Source organism: Lonchura striata, chromosome 12, assembly GCF_050655825.1.
Source record: "Lonchura striata isolate lonStrDom1 chromosome 12, ASM5065582v1, whole genome shotgun sequence".
Classification (NCBI taxonomy): domain Eukaryota; kingdom Metazoa; phylum Chordata; class Aves; order Passeriformes; family Estrildidae; genus Lonchura; species Lonchura striata.
The window spans coordinates 9,415,131-9,440,869 of record NC_140714.1 but is presented as its reverse complement, the minus strand read 5'-3'; the positions used below and the strand labels follow the sequence as shown (position 1 = coordinate 9,440,869).

The following is a 25,739-nucleotide window of genomic DNA, read 5'->3' as shown; positions in this document are numbered from 1 at the left end:
CACTTGTCCCCTGCACGCTGCCCCGCAGGGCTCAGCACCGGCCTGGCGCAGCCTCTGCCCCCTCCCTTGGTATTTTTAGTGCAGGGAAGGCAGGTGAGAGCAGAGGGGCACAGGCAGGGGGAGAACCACTCTGGGAGGCCCTGGCCTGGGTTTGGCAGCCTGGAGCCGCAGCAGAGCTCCTGCAGGCAGGGTTAACCCTTTGCTGCAGGGCTGGGACCTGCTCTCTGCAGCCTCCGCCAGGAAACCCGAGCTCTGCGAGCCCAGGGCCCCAGCGAGGGGGAGCCAGGCGTGCCCAGCTCCGGTGTGAGGCTGCAGCTTGTGGCACTGGGGGGAAAAAAATGTGATTCTTACTGTGCGTGGCCTTTTCCTCCCCAGTGTTGCATGGCGCTGGGATGCTCGTGTACCCCCAGGGCTGTGGGGAGGATGCTGCTGTGTTTGCTCTCCAAGAGACAGGAACAGGGGCAGCGTGGGCTCTGTGGCCACCAGCACCATGCTGTGCTGGTGCTGGGCTGTGTGCAGGCACTGCTGGAGAGGCTGAGGTTCCCCAGCTCCGGCAGTGTGGCACACGGGCTGGCCTGGGAACAGGGATGGCTCTGCCTGGCAGAAGATGGTGCCACAGGAGCCAGTCCTGCTGCCACACTGCTGGGAGCAGGGGGAAGAGTCGGGCAGCCCCACGGTTTCTGGGTCTGGAGAAGGCAGAGCAGAGGGGGAGGACTTCTCTGTTTCCATCTCAGTAGAGCTGTGAATTTCCCGCTATAAATAGTTGCTGTGGAGACTGAATCTACTGCAGGCTGACAGGCCTGCTGCCAGGGAGGCAGGGAGAGGCCAGCAGTAAAGTGAATCCACCGCAGCTGTCTGAGGTCTCCTGCCCTCCCAAAGCCAAGATTGTTCCCAGAAGTGGTGCTGTGATCTGATACCCTGCCCCACTCCTCACCATGTCCATCCAGCGATGCAGAACTTTGGTGGGCTCAAGGACATCCCTCCTGGGACAGTGCAGACTAAAATCAGAGCAGGATCAGCTGGTATCTCGCTTTGGGGAGCTCCAGAGCGAGCCAGATGACAAAGGGAATGGCGTGTCCTACCCCTGAGCTGCTGCATGGTGAGTCTGGGCTGGGCCCTGGGGCTCAGAGCCCTGCCAGGGCTGCTTGTGTGCTGCATGCCATGACTTGCAGGGGTGCTGTGCTCAGCAAGGGCTTGTAGGTCTGTGGTGGTGCAGAAGCTGGAAGTGTGTGTTGCTCTGGTGAGTTCTGCTACTCCAAAGGTCCAGGTGTCATAAGGCATGACTGGTGTTGGCCAGCTCTGTACACTGTTCGTGCCAGTTGGGTGGAGGAGTCCAGGCCATTGCTTCTTGTCCATGGCTCTCACAAGCTAGGCAGGAGCAGTTCTTGGGCTGAAGTTCTCTGAGCTAGTCCAGGCTTGCAGCAATTCAGTGGGTTCTCCACAAAATAGTTGGAATGACAGAAGCAAAATAAGTTGTATTTAATGTGAAAGTGTCAAGAAATGAAGGATTAAAAGCACCAATTGTCCTTTATCACAAAGCTTAGAAAAGTGCATTTCACTTTCCTGTTCCAAGTTGCATAGCAACACTCTTCATCTTTTGCCAGTTCTTCCATCCAGAGAGGGTGGATGGAGGTAAATCTTGCATGCCTAAGGATAGGCTTGTCTTGCCTCTGCAGCAACAAGGCCACCAGGGCCCAGTGAACTGCCAAAAAGCTCCATCAGCCCTAGGGCTGTCTTATACTTTGGGTCTGCCTCTGGGTACTATTTTCTCACTGAAGTCTCCTATCACCAGAACACTCCACTAAGGGAAGAAGCTGTTGAATTCCCATCTCCACACACTCATGTGTTTTCCTTTAGCAGGTGAATGGTAAGCCATGGAATTAAAGCTTGCTTGCTCTCAGCTCAGGCCCTGCTGTCCTCATGGTGTGAGTGAAGAAGGCTCAAGCAGATGCTGGTGGTGCTGGAGTGTGTGAGGGTATTGGTAAGCTTAGTCTGTGCACAAATAAGGAAAATTTTGATTTCAGTTCTGTTTCATAGGTGAGATGTCAGGGTGCATTTACTGTAAAGAGTGGCCATGCAGACATGCAGCATCCAGTGGTTTATACCCAAAGAGGCTGATTCTGAACAGCAATGCAAAGGTTAGAGGTGCAGAGATGTGAGGAGGGGGACTTCTGTGCAGGCATGGGTGAACTGAGTAACATCGTCTCTGGCACTTTGGGTTTTCCTTGACAGGATGAAAGTCTTGAGCCCAGTCTGACCCTTAACTAGAACTCTGTTGGGAGCTCACTGGATGCCCAAAGGCAGGCTATGCCTCTGGCTGCTGTGCTGGGAGAGGAGCATCAGCACATGGAAAGAAACTTTAATGTTTTGAGGAAGGCAAAACATTGAGTCAAAACAGGTGCTCTGTCTCAGCAGCTGTAAGATCTTACAGTTCCAGAACAATTCCCTGCCACCAGCACTGCCAGCCCTCTATAACTATTTCTGAAAATCTTCTGGTTCAGATGAGTTCTTAGCTTTAGCAACATAATTTGGAGGATTTAAAGTTCAATATTTCTATCTGTGCTAATGCTCTATGGGCATTACTATCACCTGTCTCGAGCTGACAGTGTGTGCTAGCCTGAAGCTGCAGCTGTACAGCAAGTGACATTTCCAAATTATGAAAGGCTGGGTTGGGAGTGCCCCAGCTACTGTGGCTTAAATCTGTATTTCATTAGCAGCAAGGGCTCTGGGCTGCTATTTCAGATGACCTGTACTGAATCCAGTCCTACGTTGGTGCTGTAGCACTAGGGGACAGCAGTTGGAACAGCCTGACTGTGCTGTCTTGGTGTTTATGCTTGGGACTGTCATAGTAACAAACCCCAGGAGCAGCCCCTTGCCAGGATGTCCTGTGGCTTTGCTGGGATGTCACAGGATGGTCAGTGATAAACCCGTGCTCCAGCCCCAGGGCTGGACTGCGGGCAGAGGAGCAGCACTGTAATGTTGAGAATGCAAGTTCTGTTTCACACCCCTCTGGAGGAGGAGCCTTCTCCTGACAGCCAAAGCCCAAATTTCCTCCTCAGCCAGGATGGGGGCAGGGAGGGGGTGCTTTCCCTGGCTGTGGGAGGGGATCCCACAGACCCTGCTAAGCCCCTGAAAATACACACTAGGAAACCTGAGACTCCCACCTGGCCCTGGCCTGGGACCAGCCTGCCAGCTTTCCTCTTCTGAACTCTTAAAATAATCCATCTCCCTGAAGTGCCAGAAGTGTTTGTAACAGCCTGACTCCAAGAGCTGCTGAAGGGAATGGGAAGGAAAGGGGTGAGGGAAGAGCAGATATGGCCACCCTGCAGCTCTCCAGCTCTCTTGGAAAGAAGCTGAAGCTCACACTGCCCATGTCCCACTGCCTCCATCCCCTTGTGCCAGGATCTGCTGTGCTCCAGGGCCATGGAGGAGCAGGTGCAGCAGACTATGCCATCAGCCCAGCACACAGGTCAGCCCTTGGCCATGAGGCTCCAGAGATGAGATCATGCCAGACTCTTCCCAGGCTAGAGGAGCCCACTGGGACCTGTCAGGCTGTCCTCAGCTGCTCGTTCAGTCTAAAAGCATTTAGAGATGTCATTAATATCTCTTGGTGATGGTTTTCCACAGGAGCCCACCACCCCATGCAGGAGGGAGAGGTGTTCAACACGCAATACCAGGTGCTGCACAAGCTGGGATGTGGCGCCTTTGCCACTGTCTGGCTGTGCCAGGACATGAGGTGAGGGGCTAAGTGCCATTCAGGGAGGTGGGAAGGGGTGGCTGATGTCCTGGGCAGGGCTGGCCCCTCTTGCAGAAACAGCAGAGCACAGTCTGGGAGCATGCCAGGCATCCCTGAGCACAGGGAAAACCTGACAGCAAGATCAGTGGGGTGCAACAAGCAGAGCTGGTCCCCAGAAATCAAAGAATGTAAATGAGGTGGGATCAGCCCTTGCTCTACGTTTTCTTTTCTTCTTTAGACCCTGCAGTATCCATGCTCTTTTTCTCTCCAGTCCCTTGTTGGTCCCTGGGGCAGATGTGCTGCCAGATGCCAGCAGGAGGAATGCCCATGGGCCTGGCATGCTGCAAACCGAGGCCAAGGGTGCCTGCAGAGGGGCAGCACCTTCCCTGGGGAGCCCAGGGCTGGCTGACTGGGAGAAAGGGAAGAGCTGCTGGTCAGGGCCACTGACATGCATTGGCTGACAGCTGTGGTTTATTTCCCAGGAGGAAGAAGCAGGTAGCTGTGAAGGTTCTGAAAAGCAGGGAAAGCTTTGCTGACACTGCCCAGGATGAGGTTGCTTTCCTCCGCTGTGTAAGTATATTCTGTGGGTCTGTGCTTTGCTCCAGTGGATGGCCACTGAGTTCAGGTTTGAGTATCAGCCTCATCATCCCCTCTGCCTCCAGGTCTCAGTCCAAGGAGCTAGGTGGGGAATAGGAAAACAAAACCCAAAAGCTGGGGGATTAATAGAAATTACCCTGGCCCAGCACTGGCCTCTGAAACAGGCATTTTCTCCTTCTTGCATCATACTGGGATATGCTGGCTGTGTCCCACTTGCTCTATCAGCCCATTTCTTTTAGCTGGGACTGAAATCCAGCAAAGAGGAGTAATCTGGAGAATGATAAGGTAGATAATCAACATAAGAAGGTGGTGATGTTCTTAAAGCAGGAGACGGGAGCATGTCTATTGTACCTGTATCATTCACAGAGGAACATCACTCAGAGGACATTGCTGTATCATAACACTGATATGGAAGAAAAAAAACCATATCTGCAATAGAAAAATATATGATGTACCAAAACACAAGAAACATCCAAAGTCAGAAAACTTCTGGCCTCTGCTAATGGAGGTGATAATTAGGTGCCTGTATTTGGGTTGTAGCAAGTTGCCTTTGAAATTGGCTTGAAGTGCTAGTTCTAGAAAGCTTGTGGTTACAATTCTTCAAGTTTGTTCAAATACAAAGTTACATCAGCTTCAGATGAGTAAAAGCTATTAAATTCTGCATTTTAAATTACTCTGTGGCCTTTCTCCAACAGGTTTAAGAAAGGTTTAGTTAACACCTGTAAATCTGTAGGCCTTATCTAAAAGGAGATGAGCCAGATACAGTGATGCAAGAGGAAGTACCAAGTGGCACCAATTTAATGTAATCAGAGGGCTGCTTTTCTACACATCAGCACAACCCTGTGTAGAGAGTGAGCCTTACCCCTGATTTATTATTAATTCTGAGAGACATGCCTGCCCATTCAGCAGCACACAGCTGTTTCCCAAGGCTTGTTCCCACCAGCACTGGGGGGTTAGTGCCTGCAGAGCTGCCAGAAGAGATGATCTGGTCTCTGCTTCCAGGGCTGCTCACTTCTGTTATGCCAGAACAAACCTTCTAGCACTGCTGCAGGTGGATCTGGTATCTGCAAAATGAGCCAAACCAAAACCCTGGCAGCTGTGGCCGTGAAGAGAGGAAAAAAACAGCATGAATTGCTGTATCAGGATAAGTGCTCTGGGAGAGCAAACCCCTGGTGCTCCTTGTCACACAGGTGTGTGGTGCTGGGGGTGCTGTAGTACCTGTGCCTGGAGGTTCACCCAGCACAATACCCTGGGCCAACAGCACATATCCAGGTGGGTGTAAGGACAAGCTGAGCACAGGGTGCTGCTCCCACTGAATGTAAGGACCAGCTGAGCACAGGATGCTGCTCCCACTGAATGCTCCCCTGGCCTGTTGCAGTTTCCAGCTGCAGATTCCTCAGGCCAAGGATGATGCTTGTATGGGCAGGAATTCTCAGTGGATTTACCTTGAACACTTACAAGCCCCTGTGAGGTTCAGTAACTGTAGCTCCCTGTAACAAGAACTGTCCCCAGTCACCCGTGTGCTGTGTGAAGAACCATCTCTGCTTTGTTTTTAGACCTATTGGGTATAAAACCTGCTGGGTTTGAAGACCCCTGGCTCTAGTACAAAATGTGTTCACCCTCTCCACTACCCCTCTGTATCCTATAGATCACTTGCCCACAGCCAGCCCTTTTCCAGCACAAAGAAGCCTCCTTCACTGTGTTCTTCCAGCTGTGGAAGCTCTCCCTACCCTGATAAGACAAGTAGCATTCAAGTGGCCAAAGACAGCCACAATGCCTCTGCCTCTCTGCAACCCCTTGAGGGAAATTGCCGAAGGGCTGGTGTGAGGTAAAGGAAATGGACAACCACTGATGCTGGGAGCAGGGAGCTATCTTCTTGAGGGAATCCCCTTCCAGCACAAGCAGGAGCATTTTCTGGTCTGCCTGGAGAAAATAAGCAGCAGGAAATGTGCTAGATATGATCAGCAGGACTGGTGTGGGTTGTTTTGACACTGAGTGTGATGGTCCCACCTGGTTAAGAGCAAGACAAAACATACAGAAACTCATTCCTGTTTTTCCTGATGTTGTTTTCATAGGATTTGTCATGAAGTGCCAGAAGAGAAAGTCTGTCAGACAGGATAAAACAGGTGCAAAGTGTCCTTGTGCACATATATGTCTGATTGCAGCTTTCTTGGAATCCTCCCCCTCAGGTAAACTGCATGAAGAAGAAGGACCTGGCAGGAGAAAACATTGTCTGTTTGTTAGATGACTTCAGGATGATTGGAGAGAATGGTTTCCATATCCTTCTGTGGAGAGTGCTTTTCTGGGCCAGCAAAGCCTGGGCTTGCCTTGGCGAGGATGGTGTAAACCTGAGTGCTGTGCTGCCATGGGGAGGATGAGCAGGGCTGCAGCTGGAACAGGGCACATGAGCATGGCTGGAGGGGAGAGGTTGAATTAGGAGGTATTTGATTGCTTTGCTGAAAGGCAAAGTTGCACCTTTCCCTGTTAATGAATCCCTAACTCTTTCCCACATGCGTGCCTGGTATTTGAGGTGCTGGGTCCTTCCATCCGATGTCTGATGGGAAACTACAGAGCCCAGGGACTGCCCTTGCCTTTTGTGAAGAAGTCTTTACAGCAGGTGAGAACTTAGCTGCAATCAGACAAGGGAGCCAAGGGGCTGTTGGCTGTGGGACATGCCACAATCTTCCTCCCAAGGGGAAGGACTTGGGTGTTACTGCCTATGCCTGCAGCCTCCTCAGGTTTGGGAAGGAGTCAGGGCCACGAAGTGCCAAAAGCCTGCAGATGTACACCAGGGAGTCAGGGCTGGAATTTCTGTTCCCACCAGCTCAGTAATATCTGCTGCTTGTAGAAGTAGCAGGGGACAAAGAGCCTGACATAGTTGTACTTCTTGTGGGCAAACCATCTCTGCCCTCCTGCTGCCCAGAGAAGTAATGCCAGTAATGCCAGACTGCTGGCATTTGCCTTGGCATCCGGCTGTGGGTAGCACTGTCAGCTCCAGCAGCTTTCTGCATGGTACCACCGAAGGCTGCTCAAGGTCTCCCTCCCATCTTTACACAAATTTCCAAATTGCTGATTTGGTCAGCTGGTTCTTTTTCCATGTTGAGGTTTTCCTGTGCAGAGCCAACTTTTCTTTCATCCCCTGTAATGATGTGTTCTGACTATTTAAAAGATGGTGAAAAGTGAGTTTCCTCAGGGCTGGCTCTGCTTAAGGAATGGGAAACCCGAGTGAGGCCTCAGAATAGTTAAAATTACTTTTTGCCTCTCATGCTGAGATTCATCAGAAGTCTGCACACTTGCCAAGATGAAGATTTGCTACCCTGATTCCTGTGCCCTTCTAGGGATACTAAGAAAGAAAATTGCTTCCTCCTTCATCCTATTTTCTGTAGTAGCCTCTCCTTTCTATAAAGAAGCTCCACTAACACCTGAGTAAGTTACACAAAAATGTAGTGCCATTACCTCTGTGCTCCATTTCACACTCAGGCTTTTGCTGATACATTATCTGCTTTAATTGTAAAATCTCAGTTCTGTTTTCCCCCTTCAGATCAGCACCAGGGCAGTATTTACTTCTGATTCATTCCAGTTTAGTTATTTAAATCTTTCCTCACATTTCACAGTTACCATTTAAGGTTGATATTTCCCTGGGGCTGGTGTTCATCCAAGAATAGAATTTGATAATACAGAGAATATTTACCAGTCCTTTATGACTGACCAGAGTGTAAAAAAACAAACCTAAATCTCCCCGTAGCCTTTCCTCTGTTATTGATTTCTGATAGTGAGTGTTCATCTCTGGTAGGTGTTGTTTATCTCTCCCTTGTGACAGGCCAGGCTCTCCCTGCTGCATCACAAACTGTTCTTTCCCTACATGGCTCTCCTGGAGGGCCCTGAAATCCTCTCTCTACACTCACTCATGGTCTCTCCCCCTCCTGTCTGTGTTAGCCTGTGTCTTCTTTCCTTGTATGATGGGACACCCTTCCATGCCTGTCATTGACACCAGTCCCTTTACATGTCACTGTCATTCAAATGGAAGTTGGGGGCTGGTTAGAAACAGTGGCAAGGCACAGAGGTCCCAGGACTCAACAACCGTACAAACAATAATGTTTTCTAAGGAAAAAGTTCAGCTTTGTACTCATAATAGCCTCCTCACAGCCCCATCCTCCTCCCACCTCCCTGGGCTTGCCCATCCATGCTGATATCTGTGGATTATCATGCTGCCTTTTGCTGTGTGTCACCCCAAACAGCCCTTTCCTCACTGGGCTGTCCAGGCCTTCACTTGCTCCTGGGGCTCTGCTGCTGTGTGAGGTGATGAAACCCTTGTGCCTGCTCCCATATGCCACCCCAACAGGAAACCATTTATTGCCAATAGTTACCATCAGTGCCCAGACTGTCCCTGACTCGCTCCCGCTGTGCCTGCCCGCTCTGGCAGCTGCTGGGGCAGGAGAGGCCGTGGGGACCCTCTCAGGGCTGGTGTGACAGTGCTGCCTCACTGGCCAGGTGCTGGCAGGGCTGCGCTTCCTGCACGAGTGCTGCCGCATCATCCACGCAGACATCAAACCGGAGAACATCCTGCTCTGCGGGCACAGCAAGAGCCTCCAGAGGCTTCTCATGCCTACACTTGACTGTGACCAGGGAGCAGAAGGAAAGCTAAAGGGAGCAGGTGAGCACTCCGGGGCTTTTTTAACAAAAAAATTGACTTAGGTGTGTATTGGCAGGAGAGAAATGAGAGGCAGCAGGTACAGATACATTAGGAAAGGTTCACATCTCCTACAACAGCCACTATAAAACACTATAGCCAGCTTATGTTGCTGAAAGGCCTCTCCTTTCTCTGCTTAACACAAACACCAGGCTGGGCTCAAGGCACCTACAGAAGTGTGGTCCTGCAGGTGGGTTTGTGTGAGGGACAACTACAGGTCACAGATATCTGTTAACAGCCCCTCCACAACCTCGGAGCTCCCTCTCAAGGCTTTAGGTGGAGGACAGTTCCACGTGCCTGATGTTTGCAGCTGCTGAAAGGTTTACATACAAAAGGGTTTGATCAGAAAGCTGTATGACACTCTTGCTCTTTATTTCCCTCGTTTCTGAGGTTTGTGGGAGACTTGTACGTGCTGCTAATCTTCAAGGCCTTCTGAGACATAATTTATGTGCATAGAATGGTGTGAATATTGAATAAGATGTAGGGCTGGAGAGTTTCTCAAGAGATTATCTTGTCTCCCAGCACTGAGACCTTTCATATTATCCTTGCACTGTGTTCTCCTGTGAGCATTTCTCCCATGACAGTGTTGTTTTGTCTCTCAAACTCTGGGGCAATCAGGGAATGCTAAATTAGTGACTGAGTCTTTTGCTCAGAGCAGAAAAGCACAATATTAAGCACTGGCTGACATCTCACTGTAAGGCACTAAACCAGGAATTACCCTTTTTTGGGATTATATGGAAGTGTAATCACATTGCTTGACAAGCAGGCTGTATCCAAGATCTGTCACTGCTAGGGTTGCTGAAGGCTCAGAAGAAATTACAGATGTTTTGGCTCTGACTGGTGCTCTCCTCTGAGCCCACAGTTATTTAACCTTGGTGCTAGACGAACCTTGCAGCAGGACAGGAGCATATAGTCACACTGTTCTCCTAGACATTCTCTTATGTTTTTACTGGATACCAGGTCTTTTTTTGTGTTCCTTAAAAAAAGAGGGGTGGCATTTGATTTATGATAAAAAGTATTTAGGAGATTTTAGGCCAAGAAATATACCTCTCATGTGGTAAGTGGTGTGTACCTGCTGTTTCAGAAAGACCTGATTTCTTTTTGTCCTTTCCATCTAGGAGGTGATCTTGGCAATCAGTTGGAAGAATCTGACTTAATGAGCATAGAGGTGAAAATTGCAGATCTAGGAAGCGCATGCTGGACAGTGAGTCTGCTCTGAGTCTCAATCCCGTGATAATGTGGGATACTGTGTGCTTCTTTCCATCCCACACTGTGTGCCCCTTTACAGCTGAACAGCTATTTCAGAGACACCGATATTGGGGGGTGTTATGTTTGCCACTCTCAGCTCCAAGCTGTGCACCGTCTTCCTGAGACGCCGTCAGTTTTGGACTTTTCTCCAGTTTGCAGTTAGTCCCTACAATTAGAAATAAAACTATGTTCAGTGTGAAATGGTGGGAGGTAGATTCCCACTGGTGTCAGTGGGGCCAGGAACATGCTGGCTGTGCCCTACACAGATCTGAGAACACACATTCATGTCCCCAGTGTCCTGTCACTGTACAAGAAGCTTGTGACCACCAGTGTTGCCGTGACTGGTTTTAGGAGTTTGTTTCTGTTTTAGTACAAGCCTTTTTCCAAGGAGATACAGACCCAGCCGTACCGTGCCCTGGAAGTGCTTCTTGGATTGGACTACGGCACTCCTGCGGATATCTGGAGTACAGCCTGCCTGGTAGGACTGGGGACAGCGCTGTGTGTAGGAGAGGTGACAGACATTACCTGGGCAGGGCAGCATGTCCTTAGCATGTAAAGAAATCTTCCTTTCTGAGAAGGCAAAAGGGGCTGCTGGCACTCATTCAATTTATGGCAAAAGTCTGCTGCTGGTACAACCCACTCCTAATTTAGTCTAAGCTCTAAGGCAATTCACACTCCATGTAGATTAGCTCAGGCTTGCCTGCATCAGGCACATGCTGCTTTTCATCCTGATGGAACTAAAGGTGTTTTTTCACTGTGGTACAGACCACGCCTGTGTGAGTATTTCCACATTTTAGGATCCGTTTTTTGTTATAAAGAGGGCAATAGTAGTTAGTGGGCAAGGAAAACTCCAAGACAATTAGTGAATTAACATTGTTACCCCATTTCTAGGCATTTGAAATGGCAACTGGAGAGTGTCTATTTGATCCTCAACCTGGGAAATACTTCTCCAGAGATGATGGTAGGACTCCATGAGTTTTTTATTCATTTCACAGACAGAAGTGTCACAGTCTGTATCTAAATTTGTCTTTCCTCCCTCCATCTAGATCATGTTGCTCGTATTATTGAACTCTTGGGAAGAATTCCTCCTCAAATTGTTTTCTCATGGAATAAGTCAACACAATTTTTCAGCAGGCCAGGTAAGAATTGGCATAAGGAAGTTTATTTCAAAAATCACTGCAGATCTCTGACACACTCCTACTCAGCTCATGCTTAACTCCCCCAAGTTACTCACACAATGCAGGCTACAAGCAGGAATGGAACACAAATGAAAATTTCAAAAAGAGCAGTAACACTCCCTGCCCAGCCTATCTTTGCAATCCATGAGCATTCCAGGGATGAATGCAAAATCCTGAAAAGTGGTCATAGCGAACATTGAACAGAGAAAGCATTTCCATTCTTTCTCCTTTAGATTTGGAGAAAATGGAAATACAGACAGGAAACAGTTCCATGCCAGGAAGGCTGAAGGGTGTCTAACAGGCTGCATTTCACCCGTTCACTGACAGAGAACAATTATAACCAGGAACAGGGCACTCATATCCTTCCAATGTGGCTGCTATATTTAGTCTGCTGACCCAACTGCAACATCCCTTCTGTTTTATTCTCCCCAGTTTCTTTCCCTTTGACTCATGAGTCTTGAAATCCATCTTTGACCACAAGGCATCACATGACTCCACCCTTCTGCAATTTGGCCTATCATCCTTCTCTGCTTTAATGCTTACCAGCCTACCCACAGTTCATTCAGTGCTTAGGACTGGTCCCATGCTGGAATTTAACAAGCACCTCCCTGCACATCCACATCCTTTGCTCACACTTATGTCTTCTGTGGTGCTTGAAAAAAATGAGTCAAAACTAGTTCTATATTCACTCTCCCTGTGAACCAACCTGGCCTGACCACACATGCCTAACTTGAATCATTATATTTACACCGTGCACTTCCCAGGACGAGGGTTGCTTCTCGCTCTGCTGGGCCCCACAGAACTGTCTGCCACATAATGAATTCAACAAGAGTCTTGCGAGCTCTGACACTGAAATAGCATGATGCATCCGGGTGCCTGTAGGCAGGCACAGGGTACAAGCAGCAGTGGCTCTGGCATGGTTATTCTAGGAACACTTTGTGCACTCTTGGCACATTTTCACCTAACAAAAGTCCTCAGGATCAGGCTTGAAAAGGTGGTTCCTGAGAAGCACCCGAGAGCCAAACCTGCAAGGGGCAGCGCAGGTGAGAGCTTACAGAGATAATTCCAAGCAGGCGGCAAAGATCTTACGGGATGCTTTGGGTTAAATCTGAGGCGAGGCGAGGCGCGGCAGCCTCAGCCGCGCAGGTGTGACTGAGGCGCCGTGCCCACGCTGTTTCTGCCAGGCGCGCTCCTGCGGCTCTCCCGGCTCTTTCCCCGCAGCCTCCCCGGCATCCTGGCGGACCGGCACGGCTGGACACCGCAGGAGGCGGCCGCCTTCGCCGCCTTCCTGCTGCCCGCGCTGCACTACGCGCCCGAGCGCCGCGCCAGCGCCGCGCAGAGCCTGCGGCACGCCTGGATCGCCGCGCCGTGATGCGGCCCGGCCGCCCTCCCGCGGGGGCGGCGAGCCGGGCCGGGCCGGGCCGGGCCCGCAGCCCCCGTGCGCCGCCTCTGCCCCGCGACCCCGGAGCGGGGCGGCGGCCGCGCAGCCCCCGGGTGGTCCCGCGGCTCCCCCGCGCCCGGGCTCCGCTCCCTTCCTCCCGCGTCCCCGCAGCTCTGCGGACCGCACGCGTCGCTCACTGCGGGCAGCCGCGGTACGCGGGCAGCGGAACCGGGCGGAGCCCCTCGGCCGAGCGCGGGCCCCGAGCGCCGCGGGGCCCCTCCTACCGCGGAGGGGCCGTCCCTGCGCCTCACTGCCCCGCGGCCTTTGTTCGGGGCTCCAGGGAGGGCGGCCGGCCGGCTGTGGAAGCGCCGGCCCCGCCGGGAGGGGCGGTCTCGGCCCCGGGCGGCCCCGCCGGGACCCCGTGACGGGACCCCCGGCCCAGCCCCCCTCCCGCTGGAACCCGCGCGCGCGGACGTGCCGCGCGGCAGGCCCCGCGCGCGCGCCGCCGCGCAGGCGCCCTGCGCCCCCCTCCGCCCAGACCCGCCGGCCGCCCCCCGCGCCGCCCCTTCGTTCTGCCACGTGTCCCGACGCGGGAGTCGCCCCGCGCCGAGCGATCGCGCCCCGCCGGCCCCGCCCCTCGGCACGTAGCGCGGCTCGCCCGGCGGGCGCTGCCGCAGCCCGCCCGCCCCGCATCGCGTCGACGCCGCCGGCGGCCGCCCCCTCCTCTCCGCGCCGAGTGGCGGCGCCGCGCGCCAATGGGGCGCCGGGCCCGCGGGGCGCGCGGCGGGGCGGGCGCGCGGCGCCCAATGAGGCAGCAGCAAGGGCGGGGCCGCGAGGCGGGGCCGCCAATGGCCGAGGTGGGGGGGGCGGGGCTGTGGCGGCGGCGGGCGCCCCGGCGGGGCGGGACGCGGCGGCGTGACAGCCAACAGGGAGCGGGCTGGGCGTGCCCGGGGCGCCCCTGGCGCCGGCGCCGGGGATCCCCGTGCGCCCAGTGCCGTTTCCGCCCGGCCCGGGGAGAAGCCGCCGCTGCCGCCGGGGGAGGGGCCGCCGCTGCCGCGGCTGAGCGCTCGCTCTCGCCGGCTGCCCGGGACACGCCGTGGCGCCGAGCCGGGCCTGGTGCCGCGCAGGGGCCCGGGGAACGGGCCGGCCAGGTAGGCGCGGGCAGGCGGGAACCGGCCGTACCCGGCGGCGGGAGGGAACGCCGGGACGGGCGGCTGGGCGGACGGCCGCGGGGGCTCCTGCGCGGCCCGCGGTCTGACACTGCTCCGCGCCGCCTTGGCCGCCCGCTCGGCAGCGCCCCGCCGTGCCCCCGGAGGCCCGGCCCGAGCTGACCCGGTCCGGCGCGGTGCGCGGGCATCATGGCGGGCCCGGCGGCGCGCGGGCTCGGGACGCCGGTGGCCGGTGCAGTGCCGGGGCCGGAGCTGGGGCTGGAGCGGCCGCGGGGCTTTGTCGTTGAAGGCGAGCGCCGGGGAAGCCCCGCTGCAGCCCGGCCTTCTCCGCGCCCCCGTGTCCTCGCATTGTCCCGAGGGGCCGCGGGGGTCGTTGGCCGGCTCGGGGCAGCCTCCGGGCTGCGGCTGCCCGCCCCGAACCGCCGGCCCCTCCAGGCCTCGGCGGAGGCGGTGTTTGACCTGCATTTTCTGCTTTCTCATGGTGCCCGCGCGGCGCCTTCCTCCGTAACCCCCGCTCCCGGCGCCGGCGGCTGCAGCGCGGATCCTCCCGCATTTCCTCGCCCGTCACCGCGGCCACCGCCGGGGCAGGGGGGGTTCCCCGCCGCGCTGCCCGCGCCCTGGCCCCGCTCCGACCCCCGACCGCACCGGCAAGGTCACTGTCGATCGGCGGCTCGTCCTTGGCTGCCGGTGACCGGAGTTCACCGCCGGGCCGGGTGGGGAAGCGGCGCCGGGCAGTGTCTCGCCGTCCCGGGGGAGGGAGAGAGGCGAGGCCGCGTGTGGCCCTGTGGAAGCGGGGGAAATGGGTGTTGCAGCGAGGGGGGGTTCGCAGCCCTTTCCCGGCCGTGTGCTCGTGTTCCTCTGACACCAGCTGAGATCCTGGGTGCGCTGTTGCGGGGGGAAGAGCGTGTTCTGCGGGGCTGGAGAGGTCACGGCTGCTGCAGGGCTCCTGGGGCTGCTGCGGGCTCGGGCCATCATGTAATGAGAGCACTGGGGGTACGGCGGGGGTGAATCTCTCTCCTTGGGTGAGGGAAGAACTTGATGTCGGTGTCTGATGGTGTGCTGGTACATTATGGCTTTCAGGCAGTTGCCCCCACCCTGACTGGGTGTTGCTGCCGGAATCTAAAGCAAAAAAAAAGGAATTTCTTAATTTTTTTCAATAATCAGAGATTCCTCTTTTCACTTGTATAGGAAATACTAGGATTTTTTTTTTCTGCTTCTTGTGGTTGACCCAGGAAGTCATCTTGTTGCCAGCATTCAGGTTTTTTGGGTTTTTTTCTTGCTGTAGAGGTGCAGGGAGGAGGGTGTTGCTGTGCTCTGGATCCTGTGGGTAAGCGTTGAAGGCAGTGACAGCAGCTGCTGTTGGCTCTGGAGCTCTGGTTGCTATGAGAAAAGCTTCACTAGACTTGGCTGCTATCTCCAGGGAAGGACAGCGGAGCAGCCTCCATTAGTGTGGTGGTGCAGGGATGGCTCGGTCATGTTCAGCAAAGGACTTTACTTTTTGGGCTGTTTCCACAGGCCTAAAGCAGGAGCAGGGATATGTTTTGGTCCTGTGGGACAAAAATATCCAAGGTGGGTTTCATCACCATTCTTGAGATGATGGAATTGCATTAAAGTGTGTGTTGGAAGCCCCAAATTACCCTTTCCACATATTTTGGTCTGTGTGAAAAAGTAGTGTAGCGAGAATTGATATGATCTTCCTGTGAAGTGAAGGCTGCAGTTGTGTCTTTTTTGAACTCCAGTCTCCTTCCTAGCCAGTAACAGAGCCAGATGCTTTTCTTATTGTTTGTATGTCTCCTTCCTCCCCTCCCAGCGCCTGGGCCCCACTTGCCTTATTGACTGGAATTTCTGCTGTGTGCAGTGGGTGTGTGCAGCAGACACCAGCCTGCTAGTGCTGAGGAGGGATTTTTCCATTCACAGACCAGGGAACTGTCAAAATAAAGTCCCGACTCAACTTTAGGACTGGAAACAGAGAGTGGGGAGAGGAGTTTTCCTCTCATGCAGAGTACATTTTATTCTCTGAGCTTTTTACATGATTGTATATCAAAATGTATAGGAAATGTTTCTCTGCTATGGAATAGGGAGGTAAAACTCCTGTGGATAATGGGAAAGAGTCCTCCCTTTCGGTTGACTCAAATGCTTGAAGGAACAGTTTGCAGGAGGCCATTTTTGACGTGACTCTGTATTGTGGAATCTGCCAGCTCCCATCCACACTCTGTCTGCCTGACTGCAATAGCTTCCTTTTTTTTTTTTTTTTTTTTTTTTTTAAGGAAGAATGAGTGCCTTTCTTATCTGCTTAACTAACCATTTGGCACTGGCCCCTGTCTGTATGATATTGTGCTGTCGAGTTAGAGCTATCAGCATATTCCAGTGCGTTTGTTAGAGATGAAACTGTTAGTTGAGGTATGCAGCATGGGAATACATTAGCATTAGAAAACACTGCCATCTTTGTAAACTAACACCTATCATGGGGAGCCCCTTGCCCTGGCCTGAGTTACCCAACTCAGAATTACTATGAGCTTGAAGCAGAAAATTCCAGGGCCAGAATAATGTGAGAGAGATTAAAAAATGCCCTTAAATCCGCTTGACTGGCAGCAATCATGTGGTAGGTGCCAAACTCCGAGCAGCTTTTATACTTGAGGATCTGTGGCATACAAATTGCCTCACAAGGTGGGGTGAGCAACTTTCAACCCCCCTAAAACACATCACTCTCAGGGGCTAGAGGTGTCGTATGCTGCCTAACACGGAGTGACATGACCCCAGTACTGCACTCTGAATTTTGTGAGTATGAAAACTGCTCCTTGTTTTAATGAAATACAGAAAGTGATCTTCGTGGCCCTTTAGTCTTTGTTTACAGTCTCTCTGTAGGTTGTTTACAGTCTCTCTGTAGGTTATAATGGGAATTGGTCCATTGCCTCACATTCTGTTGGATAACTGGCACTGCTTTGACAGGGCCCTGGCTCTTCATTTTACTGTCAAATCCCAAGTGACCTGAAAGTAATATTCCTTAGCTAATGTTGTCTGGTATTTCCCTACTGCAAGGTGGGGTGATGAAATCCCTTGTACATTGGAATCACTTTTTAAAAAGAGCCTCAGTTACCACAAGATTTTATTTTAAAACTAACAGGTCAAAGTTGAAAAAACACAGGAAAGGGATGGCATTGAACTGGAAACTCAGAACATGCAAAAGTTATGCTCTTTTTTTCTAGAGGGAGAAAACCCAACCAGTAATCATGGATTTAAATTCTCCAAATGTTCCTTGAAGTTAAAAAAAAAAAAAAAAAAATTCAGAGTTCTAGGTGCAAAGTGTGCAAGGGAGAACTAAATGTGTGATGCCCCAGACATGTATTTTATTAATCTGTCCAGTCTATACTTTCTCCCATTTTGAATGATCAGACTTTTACAAACTTGTGTTGAATGATGTGATGAGATAAAAGTGTTTTTATGTTTTTAAAAATGTTTTTTTATATATATTAAAACAAACATAATGACTGTTCAGAGGTTTGAAAATTCAAAAATCATTGTTCTCATGACATTATTGCTGTATTACAAAAGCACGTTTGTGTTTTTACTCTGGTGCTGCTTGTGTGTGTAAATCTGAAATTTTGCCAGTGAAATGCTGTGTTGTGTGCAGTGTATGAGAGTGCAATAGGTAAACTGTTCTTTATGTGTACAAGATGTATTAGCAGTGCTTGAGTTGAAATGTTAAACATGCTTAAGTGTATAGCATGTGAGCTGTTAAGTCTCAGTTGCCCCAATGAAATTACAGCTGCTATTTGATTTTAAAATAAAAATTGTGTTGTGTTTTACTTGTCTATTTAGATTTTTTTTTTCCTTCTTCCAAATTAAAAGAAAAATAGCTATGGGTATTACAGCTGTTACAGATTCTACAGCCAGTCTTTGGCTCCCATGACTAAGTTGTGGCAAGAGTTAGTGCACAATAAGTTTGCACTTGCATTGTTAGGGATGGGTTTGTATAAATCTGACTTAACCTAAACTTTTTGCTTATTTTGATCATGGAAAAAGTCCCAGACCATAATGCAGAAAGAGTTCAGCATTTTGAAACTGTGAAAACAGAGATTTTTTTTTCCCCCACTTTATTTTAATTCCTCATTGAAGTTGCTTGGGGGATCTTGGTTAGGGTTGGTGTTTTTTTCCACAGGATTTGCTATTTTGGTGGCAATTTTCCAGTATTCCTGTAGCAAATCAGCCGAGCTGCAGCCCCTGTCCCTGCTGAGCAGGGAGAATGTGCAGTGCTCCAGGCCTCCCCGCTGAGCTCACACAGGGGTGGGACTTGCTAAGCTGCTGAAATCGCAGCTAATGCCCACTGAGCATGCTGAGAAACAGTTTTTCAACTGCTCCTAGTTTAAATTTTTTTTCTATAATTAGCAGAGATGCTCTTTGTCTTGAAGGATGATCTATGGGACAAATCAGGAGGTTCTGGTTCATCGTCCCCCTTCCCCCCTCCCAAGCCAATGGTGAAGTAGTATTTTCCTGTAACAAAAATAGCTAAAGAGATTTTTCCCTCACTTCAACTGATGAGTCTGAACTTGAAAAGCTGTAGCCCAAAAAAAAGAAACCTTCAGCAAATTAATAGTCTTAATGCTAGTTTCTGTTGCCACAAGTCCTATAGGAGCATCAATATAGTTGTTTAAATTGTAAATCTGCATCATTCTGATCCTTAAATCTAATTTAAATACTGAAACAAGTAGAACAAGCAAACTATATTTTAAATAATATATTTGAGAAATAAAGTATTTCTTGTCGAGTTTTATTTTCCTCCTGCCAGACATGCACAAACCCCAATTATTTTAATGAGCAATATGGGAAATATTCAGCCAAGTGTACTGATGTACTCAGACTTTAAGGTGGAAAAATGTGGGAGGATTTGTCAGTGGTTTGAGTGGCAAGCTTTTAGTGAGCGGGAGAAGTAATTTCTTTTGTGGTCAGGAATCTAATAGTCTCACATTCACCAAACATGAAGAAAAAAGAGGGGACTAAGAGAGGAACGTAGAAGAATGGCATTGAGAAATGGTCAGGAATTTGACTTTTAGAGTGAAGTTCAGAAATGATCTGTTGTTTATGCTAAAGTGTAATCCTTATAAACTTGATAACGTAGACAGGTCTTGCATTCCTCCCTGAGGGTCACAGAAGGGCTAAGTTTAGCAAAGGAGAGGTATCCCAAACACTCAGATTTATCTAGTTTTCAAGGCAGCAAACTTTTCAGTTTTCATCCTGTCCTAAGCAAGGGTTTAGTTGGTTTTTTTTTTTTTTCACTTACAAGTAGCCTTTTGAGGCAGAATGTAAGTTAGCTTTAAAACCAAAATGCCCTAAAATATTTCAAAGTAATTTCATAGTAGAAAGGTCACGGTGCTTTTGATGTGTTCATATTTAGAACATGATTACAATTGCAATCATACACATTGACAAGAAGATATTGTCTGGATTTGGTAGCTGCTCATTTAGTGACTCAGGCCTATTCCTGGTGTCCTCACAGAACTCATACCAGGGTTTTCTTCTGCAGCCTTACTGATTTACAGGACAAAATGTTTTCAGTGACCGTGCCAGCAACCTGGAAAACAGTTTGAAGTTCTTTCTGATAGTTTCTTTCTCTTAACTTTAAAGTAAGCAGTTTGAAAATGCAACTTGTTGATAGGGAAGGCGTGTGAGACACTGCTGCAGAACGTCTTAACAGATCATGCCTGCTGCTGCTGATTCAGTAAAAGAAAAAAAAGAGGATGCAGCTTGGATTTTAGTTAATTGGCATCAGATTATGTGGCCTCTTGGTTTTGCATGACTTTGAATCATGAAAATAAGTGGCAGAGAATTTTTGAGGATTATGTTGATGGTCATATTTGGATAAGGAAGCCCACATAAGACAGTATTGCTCACACTGCGGGACAGAAAGTTGCTTCTTGCTTCTGGGAAGCAGAATATGGGAAGTGCAGAGGTTATAGCTGATGGAAGGATGAGACCAGCAAGATTGAAACTTCTCATCGCACCTTCAGGTAGTGCAGAGAATGGGAACAGAAGCATATTTTTCAGTGTGGTCATGTTTCCCAGTGCTGCCTCTGCCCAAATTACATCTTTCTGGGAATGCTTTAAATCAGATTTTAGGACTGGAACCCCTGCAGGATGCTGGTGTGGAAACTGCTGCCAAGGAGCAGTTCTTAACTGTTTTTATGGGAGAGAGTGAGGAGGTGAGAATGTATCCTTGCTTGTAGGCAGGAAGGAGTACACTGGGGAAAGTTTGAGAACCAGTGATTTGGGAAACTGAAGTGCCCTGGGGGTTCAACATGGAGCCCTTAAAATAGCATGCCTCAACCTGAGCTGTACTATCAATTTATAGATACTTGGAAGAGTACACAAGCCTTTTGCATTTGTGTGGCCTTTAACTAAAGACACTAAAACATTATTTGCTGTGTTTCAGTGGCATTGAATTGGAATAGCTTATAATGTTACAAGAGTGCTTTCAGTAATGTGGCTGTAGATTAACTTTTGCTACAGCTAAGATCTGGAAGTTTCCTGTATAAATACATCTAAAGTGAACCATTGAAGAAGAGATGACTGCTTGATTGAGTTAAGTAGGCTCTGTTTGACTGTAGAGGAGACTGGATTGCTGGTTCAAAGTTCTCTTGCAGTTTTATGAACTTAAGGATGTTTGGGTTCAAGATGGCCTGGAAGTTAAGAGGGAACAAAGATACTTTGAGGGTGAAAGTCAGGTTCTGAGCTTGTCACAAACTCGCTTTGTTGTGCAGTTCTTCTAATTTCCACCTCAGGCTTTGCTTGTATATGGAAATTTGTGTGTTAAACTGGAATGGGTGTTCGTGACACACAGTATATTCATTGTACAGCTTTGTGCAGGTTTTTGGTGTGCAAGTGTTCCATGGCAGGTCAGGCTGACAGCCCTGTTCTTCCCAGTGTCACTTTTACCTCTCTTCTGGCCCATCCCTGCCCCAGTAGTGAACTATTCAGGAAGATTACCATTCAGAAAACAAGTGCATTTCATTTTTAAAAGGAAGAGTTTTCTGCTGGCTTCTGCCTGAACTGCTTGCTGTGGGGTCAGGTTAGCACCAGTGCAGGGAGGGATGGGGAGGCTGCACTGAAGCCGTGCCAGCTGAAGTCAGCTTGAAACTATTGCAGAACTGCACCCTGCGAGCGAGGTTACTCCGGGTGAAGTTACACGAGACAGCTGAGCATATCCAACTGCTCTGCTGCTGAATGGGGGAAGTTTTGTTCCCCCTTGCTCTCTCACCCAACGGGGAGTTCTGCCTTTTTTGTTTGCCAGCTCTGGTTCCTGCTGGATTCCTTTTCTGAACTCCTCCAGCTTGCTAACCCAGTAGAAAGCTGTGTTGGGGTTATTTTATGTTTTAGGTTTTGCTGGATTATTTTTTTGCCAAGATAGTGAACTGAACTGGCTCACTGAGAGACTTGTCAGGCATCCAGAGCCCTCACAAAATAAATAGGGGAGAGCATATGGGTGGAAGTGCAGAGGATGTGGTGGGGACCGGAGAAGGGGAACAGGGTCTCCGCCTTTCAGTGCCGCGCCCAGCTCAAGCCATCCCCTGTAACTTCACACTCCTCTGAAAGGAGAGTGAGCCACCATCCCTGCATGCTGGCAAACCTGTGCCAATCTGTGAGTTTGTGCCCTGATCACTGTGTGTGGAGTGCTTTATTTAGACAAACCCTTAGTTCCCTGCTTGAAAATTGGTGATGTAGTCTTGCCTTCATCTGTTCTTGTTTGTTTGAGAAGCTGGTCAGATGTGGGTTTTAATGTAGGCTTGATCTGTAATGGTGGAAAAGTGTTACAGCCTAAGCTTGGTGCTTAACTGTTTCAAACCAGCAAAATATTGTAGCTATATTTCTGCAGAAAGTCAGTACAGCTGAAAGCTGGGGTGATGTCAAAAAGATGGAAGATGGCAAAAAGTTAATTAATATAAAAATATTACTAATCTGTGTAAGTAAATGTACCACACAATGTTTCTTATCTTTTTTTTTTAAACCTAGGTATTAGAAAGTCTTTGTTTTTTTATTTACTTGCCAGTTGTTACAGGTCATGAAATACCAAGGTATGCAGAAAAGTATAAATTACTGAAGATATGCTGTCAAATGTATAAAAAAAGATCATGGCGTGAACTCCATATAACTTCACTGAAAATATATAAAGTGTGACTGGAACAACACAAAAATGTAATTTAGCCAAGGCCGGTTGCAGTAGATACTTCAATCCTATTTCATTAATATGGAAAACTTGGTTATAGCAAATTTGAAATAAAGCAATTGTCTGTGCACTGCAGATCTTTTTGTATGTTGCTGTGTCTGCTCACTGCGAGCTGAGGCTTTGTCTTGTACCTAGTGAGACTACTTAGTCTAACAGAACTTGAGGCAGCATTTTGGCTGTTGGTGTTTGAATAAAGGTATTTAAATGTTAGCATGTCATGACATCTCCAAACACGTATTGCCGTGCAAAAAAAATTCATGATGGGTGTGAGCAGTATGTCTCATAAGCAAGAAATCTCATCTGTTGCAAGGGTAATCTTTTATTTAATGAAAACATTTGCAAATAGGCCCAAATCAATCACTTTGCCATAAGGGAACCAAGCAGAGTGTTGTGAGTTTTTGCAGTGTGGAGCTGAATGCCCAGGTGAGCGCTGGGTGATGGTACTGAGAGCTCTGGGGACTCCGTCTGAGTGCTTGTGTCAGCTCCCCACCCATGCCCCAGGATAAGGACTCAGGGCTGGACACATCGTTTATCTGTGACAGTGGCTGGGCAGGAGGTGGAAAGTTATACTAGGACGTTGCATTTTGGGGTATGCCATCCCAAATCTGTCTCTTTAGATATGTCCCTTATCAGTAGGAGGATCTCTGCTGAGGTTAAAGCTGTGACTTGCGAGATACGCAAAGGAAATACCTTAACTCTACCCTGCAGTGGTACTGTTTGCAGGGGCTGTTTCTTGAAGGCTCTGCCTGAGGTGGGAGGCACTTGGATGCCCAAGTCCCAAGGATATTGGCATTCTTTTCACACCTATGGAAATCACCATCAGTTCTGCTAAGAGTGGTGCTTGTTACCTTTCCAGCTTAGCTCCTGAAACACCTGGAGCATGGTGTGGGTCACTCAAAGTCAAGAAGCTGAGCACAGAAGTGTTTGCATCTGACAACACAGGTTTGGTCTCTGGTGGATTCTCTTTAGCCACTGCAGGCTCAAAGTGTCTTTTATGAAACGTTCAGGTACAGAATTTGTAAGGAGATGAAAAACTCAGAAGCTGGGAAATTACTTTCCCCCCAAGCTGTCATGGAACAACATAAGAGTTGAAATTGATGTGTCAGAGTTCCTGTTTTCTGCTCCTGCATTTCTAAGTCTTACATGTGCAGACAACAGTAATAAATTAGTAAAGAATAAAGCACTAGCATTTTCTAAAAGTGAGATTATGCATTGAAACCTGCAGTCATTAGTTAAGCCTCTCTTGGGTGCAGCTTGGGACTGTCAGCTTGAAACTGGTCAGCAGAAATTTGTTGAATCACACTTGAGAAGAGAATCCCAGGGATAATGAAATGGGATGTCCAAATGTTCATGCAAGTTCTGGAGTTTTTGCAGAACTGTATGAAAGTGTAATAACCAGGATCCTCTCCTTGAAATCCTTTGCTTGAAAAATCCTTTTTTTTTTTAAACAGTATGGTACAGCAGAGATGGATGGGGAGCAGGCTGTTCTTGTAAGCAAAGTTTGTAGCTTTCTGTTGCTCTTCCAGTGTCAGAGTTTAGGCGTCATTCCTTTTTCTGAGTAATAGTGAAGCACTCTGTTCCCATGAGAGTCACTGGGCTGAGGCAATACTTGAAAGGAATTCTAAAATTTTCAGTTTCACATGAAGAGAAGGTTGTGAAGGAGGAAAAAAGTAGCTTTGACACATATTTTAAAAATGTTGGAAACTTTGCTGAAGTTGTTTAGAGATGGCTGTTACTGAAATGGTACGTGAGTTTAAAATGTAGAAATTCATCGTGAAGAATGGGGCTTTCTGTGAAATTCTGTTAGTACTGAAAAGGTATAATTTAGCTTAGGTTAAAATCTCTGCAGTTACACTGATCATTGCTGATTTTTGGAGTCTGCCGCTTCCCTCCCAGGATGCATGTGTGGGTCCTTAGCTTTTACTAACCAGGAATGAAACGTGTGAAATGGCCAGTGACTGAAAATTTTTTCATAGGCTTTTTGCCCCCTGAAAGATTAAATGTGGGCAAGATGATGTGTCCCCACTCCTGTTCTGCTTAGAGCTATATATAGCCGTGGCTTTCATGTCTAGAGACACTGTAGGTGACATCTCAGGAGTGGTATTTTGATTTTACTGATAAAAATATTAAGGCACAAAAAAGGAATTTACTTGCATAGGACATCTTATAGGCAGTGTGGAGGTACAACATACTTGGTGTGGGGGTGTTCTTGGCTTCTGGTCTAGTGGTGCAAATTGCAGTTTTAGGTGGCTCTCCCACCCACACCAGTCATCACCTCTGCCTACATGTCCATGTTCTGTAGTGTTGTGTTCCTTCTCTGTGTATCTTCAGTTTCTTTCAGTAAAGCTGTCAGTGGTTTTAATACTGCTGTTAGTAGTTGTGGTGGGGAGTGCATTATGTAGTGGATACAGGTGAAAACATCTGTGTGAGCTTATGATGGGGAAGCATGGTGGTATGAGCCAGGGTGTTTTCCCTGCCTGTTTTCACTAGCTTTATAATTCTCCAAGGTAGTTTGGGTTATGAACAATGCTGCTACTGATTTGTAGCCACAGGACTGATAAGCTATGTAAAGTGGCCTTCAGAGTACATTGGCAAACTGTGTTTGGATGTCTAGTGCACACAAATCCATCTGTATTACTAAGGAAGATAATTCCTGTCTGTGCTGTTCTCCTTCTGTGTTTAGATCATTCTTCTATCCAACTCTTAACCAGCTGAGGTCTCAATAGTTCTCAGTTTTTCCATAATGACAAAATCAAATTAGCCCTGAGTGGTGCATGTGAAATTCCTTTTGGTTAAAGCACATTGCCCTGAATATTTTCTGGCTGTTTTTATTTTTTTTTTTCTTGTGAGAATTCAGCATATTGTGTTTGAAAGATAGAAGACGCAGACGAGGAAATGCTGTTGTTTAAGGTATGGGGAGGAACATGTAACTTGTTTCTAGAACATAATCTGTCCAGCTGTGACTTAGTCATCTTCAGTCTTATATAAAATGCATCCAATCTAAATAGTTGAGCATCTCCCTCCTGAATGCGGCAAACCTTTTATGCTTATGTGAAGATGTGAAGCTGTAACAGGCACAAGGCATCATCTTAGGAGTACCTTCATACTTGTGAACCTGCAGCATCCATCATACTGTCAAGCCTCATTTACTCATGTGATGGGATTTTTTTTATTTTATTCTGTTCCACATTTTTTTCAAGCTTAAAGAGATTCCTTGCTGTTGGCAGAGAACACAGCACTAATAATTCCAGACAGGAGAGCAGAGAACGTAACGTGAGAACAAGGGTGACTCTTGAATCAGACTGAAGGTTTTGTTCATCTCTGACAAGGCCAAAAATTGATGTTTGAGGAAGAATGTAAGGTGAGGAGATCACAGGATCTTGGCTAATGTCTCTAATTTCAGTGTAGTAGTTCCTGCTGTTACATTACATGCAACCCTGCTCTTAGTCATTTGGATTTCAGATAGCTGTTCTTCACAAGGAAAGGGGGATAACTTGACTATTATGAAATGCTTTTATATGG

At 48.9% G+C, this 25,739-nt stretch overlaps 2 protein-coding genes across 2 annotated transcripts in view; both read left to right on the top strand.

Moving 5' to 3' along the window:
- Window positions 1-591: 591 nt before the first annotated feature.
- Window positions 592-12,821, top strand: LOC110471397 (SRSF protein kinase 3-like). Its single transcript, XM_085590180.1, has 10 exons — window positions 592-1,099; window positions 1,858-3,736; window positions 4,219-4,306; window positions 6,523-6,950; window positions 8,825-8,987; window positions 10,142-10,227; window positions 10,642-10,749; window positions 11,163-11,232; window positions 11,318-11,410; window positions 12,634-12,821. The coding sequence occupies exons 4-10, from the start codon at window positions 6,891-6,893 to the stop codon at window positions 12,819-12,821; spliced, it is 768 nt and encodes a 255-aa protein (XP_085446306.1). The 5' UTR covers window positions 592-1,099; window positions 1,858-3,736; window positions 4,219-4,306; window positions 6,523-6,890.
- Window positions 12,822-13,842: 1,021 nt separating this feature from the next.
- Window positions 13,843-25,739, top strand: part of SETD5 (SET domain containing 5) — a 65,089-nt gene continuing 53,192 nt past the window's right edge. The window contains exon 1 of the mRNA XM_021531454.3: window positions 13,843-13,981. The gene's annotated coding sequence lies outside the window, so the exon portion shown is untranslated. The remainder of the gene's footprint in view (window positions 13,982-25,739) is intronic.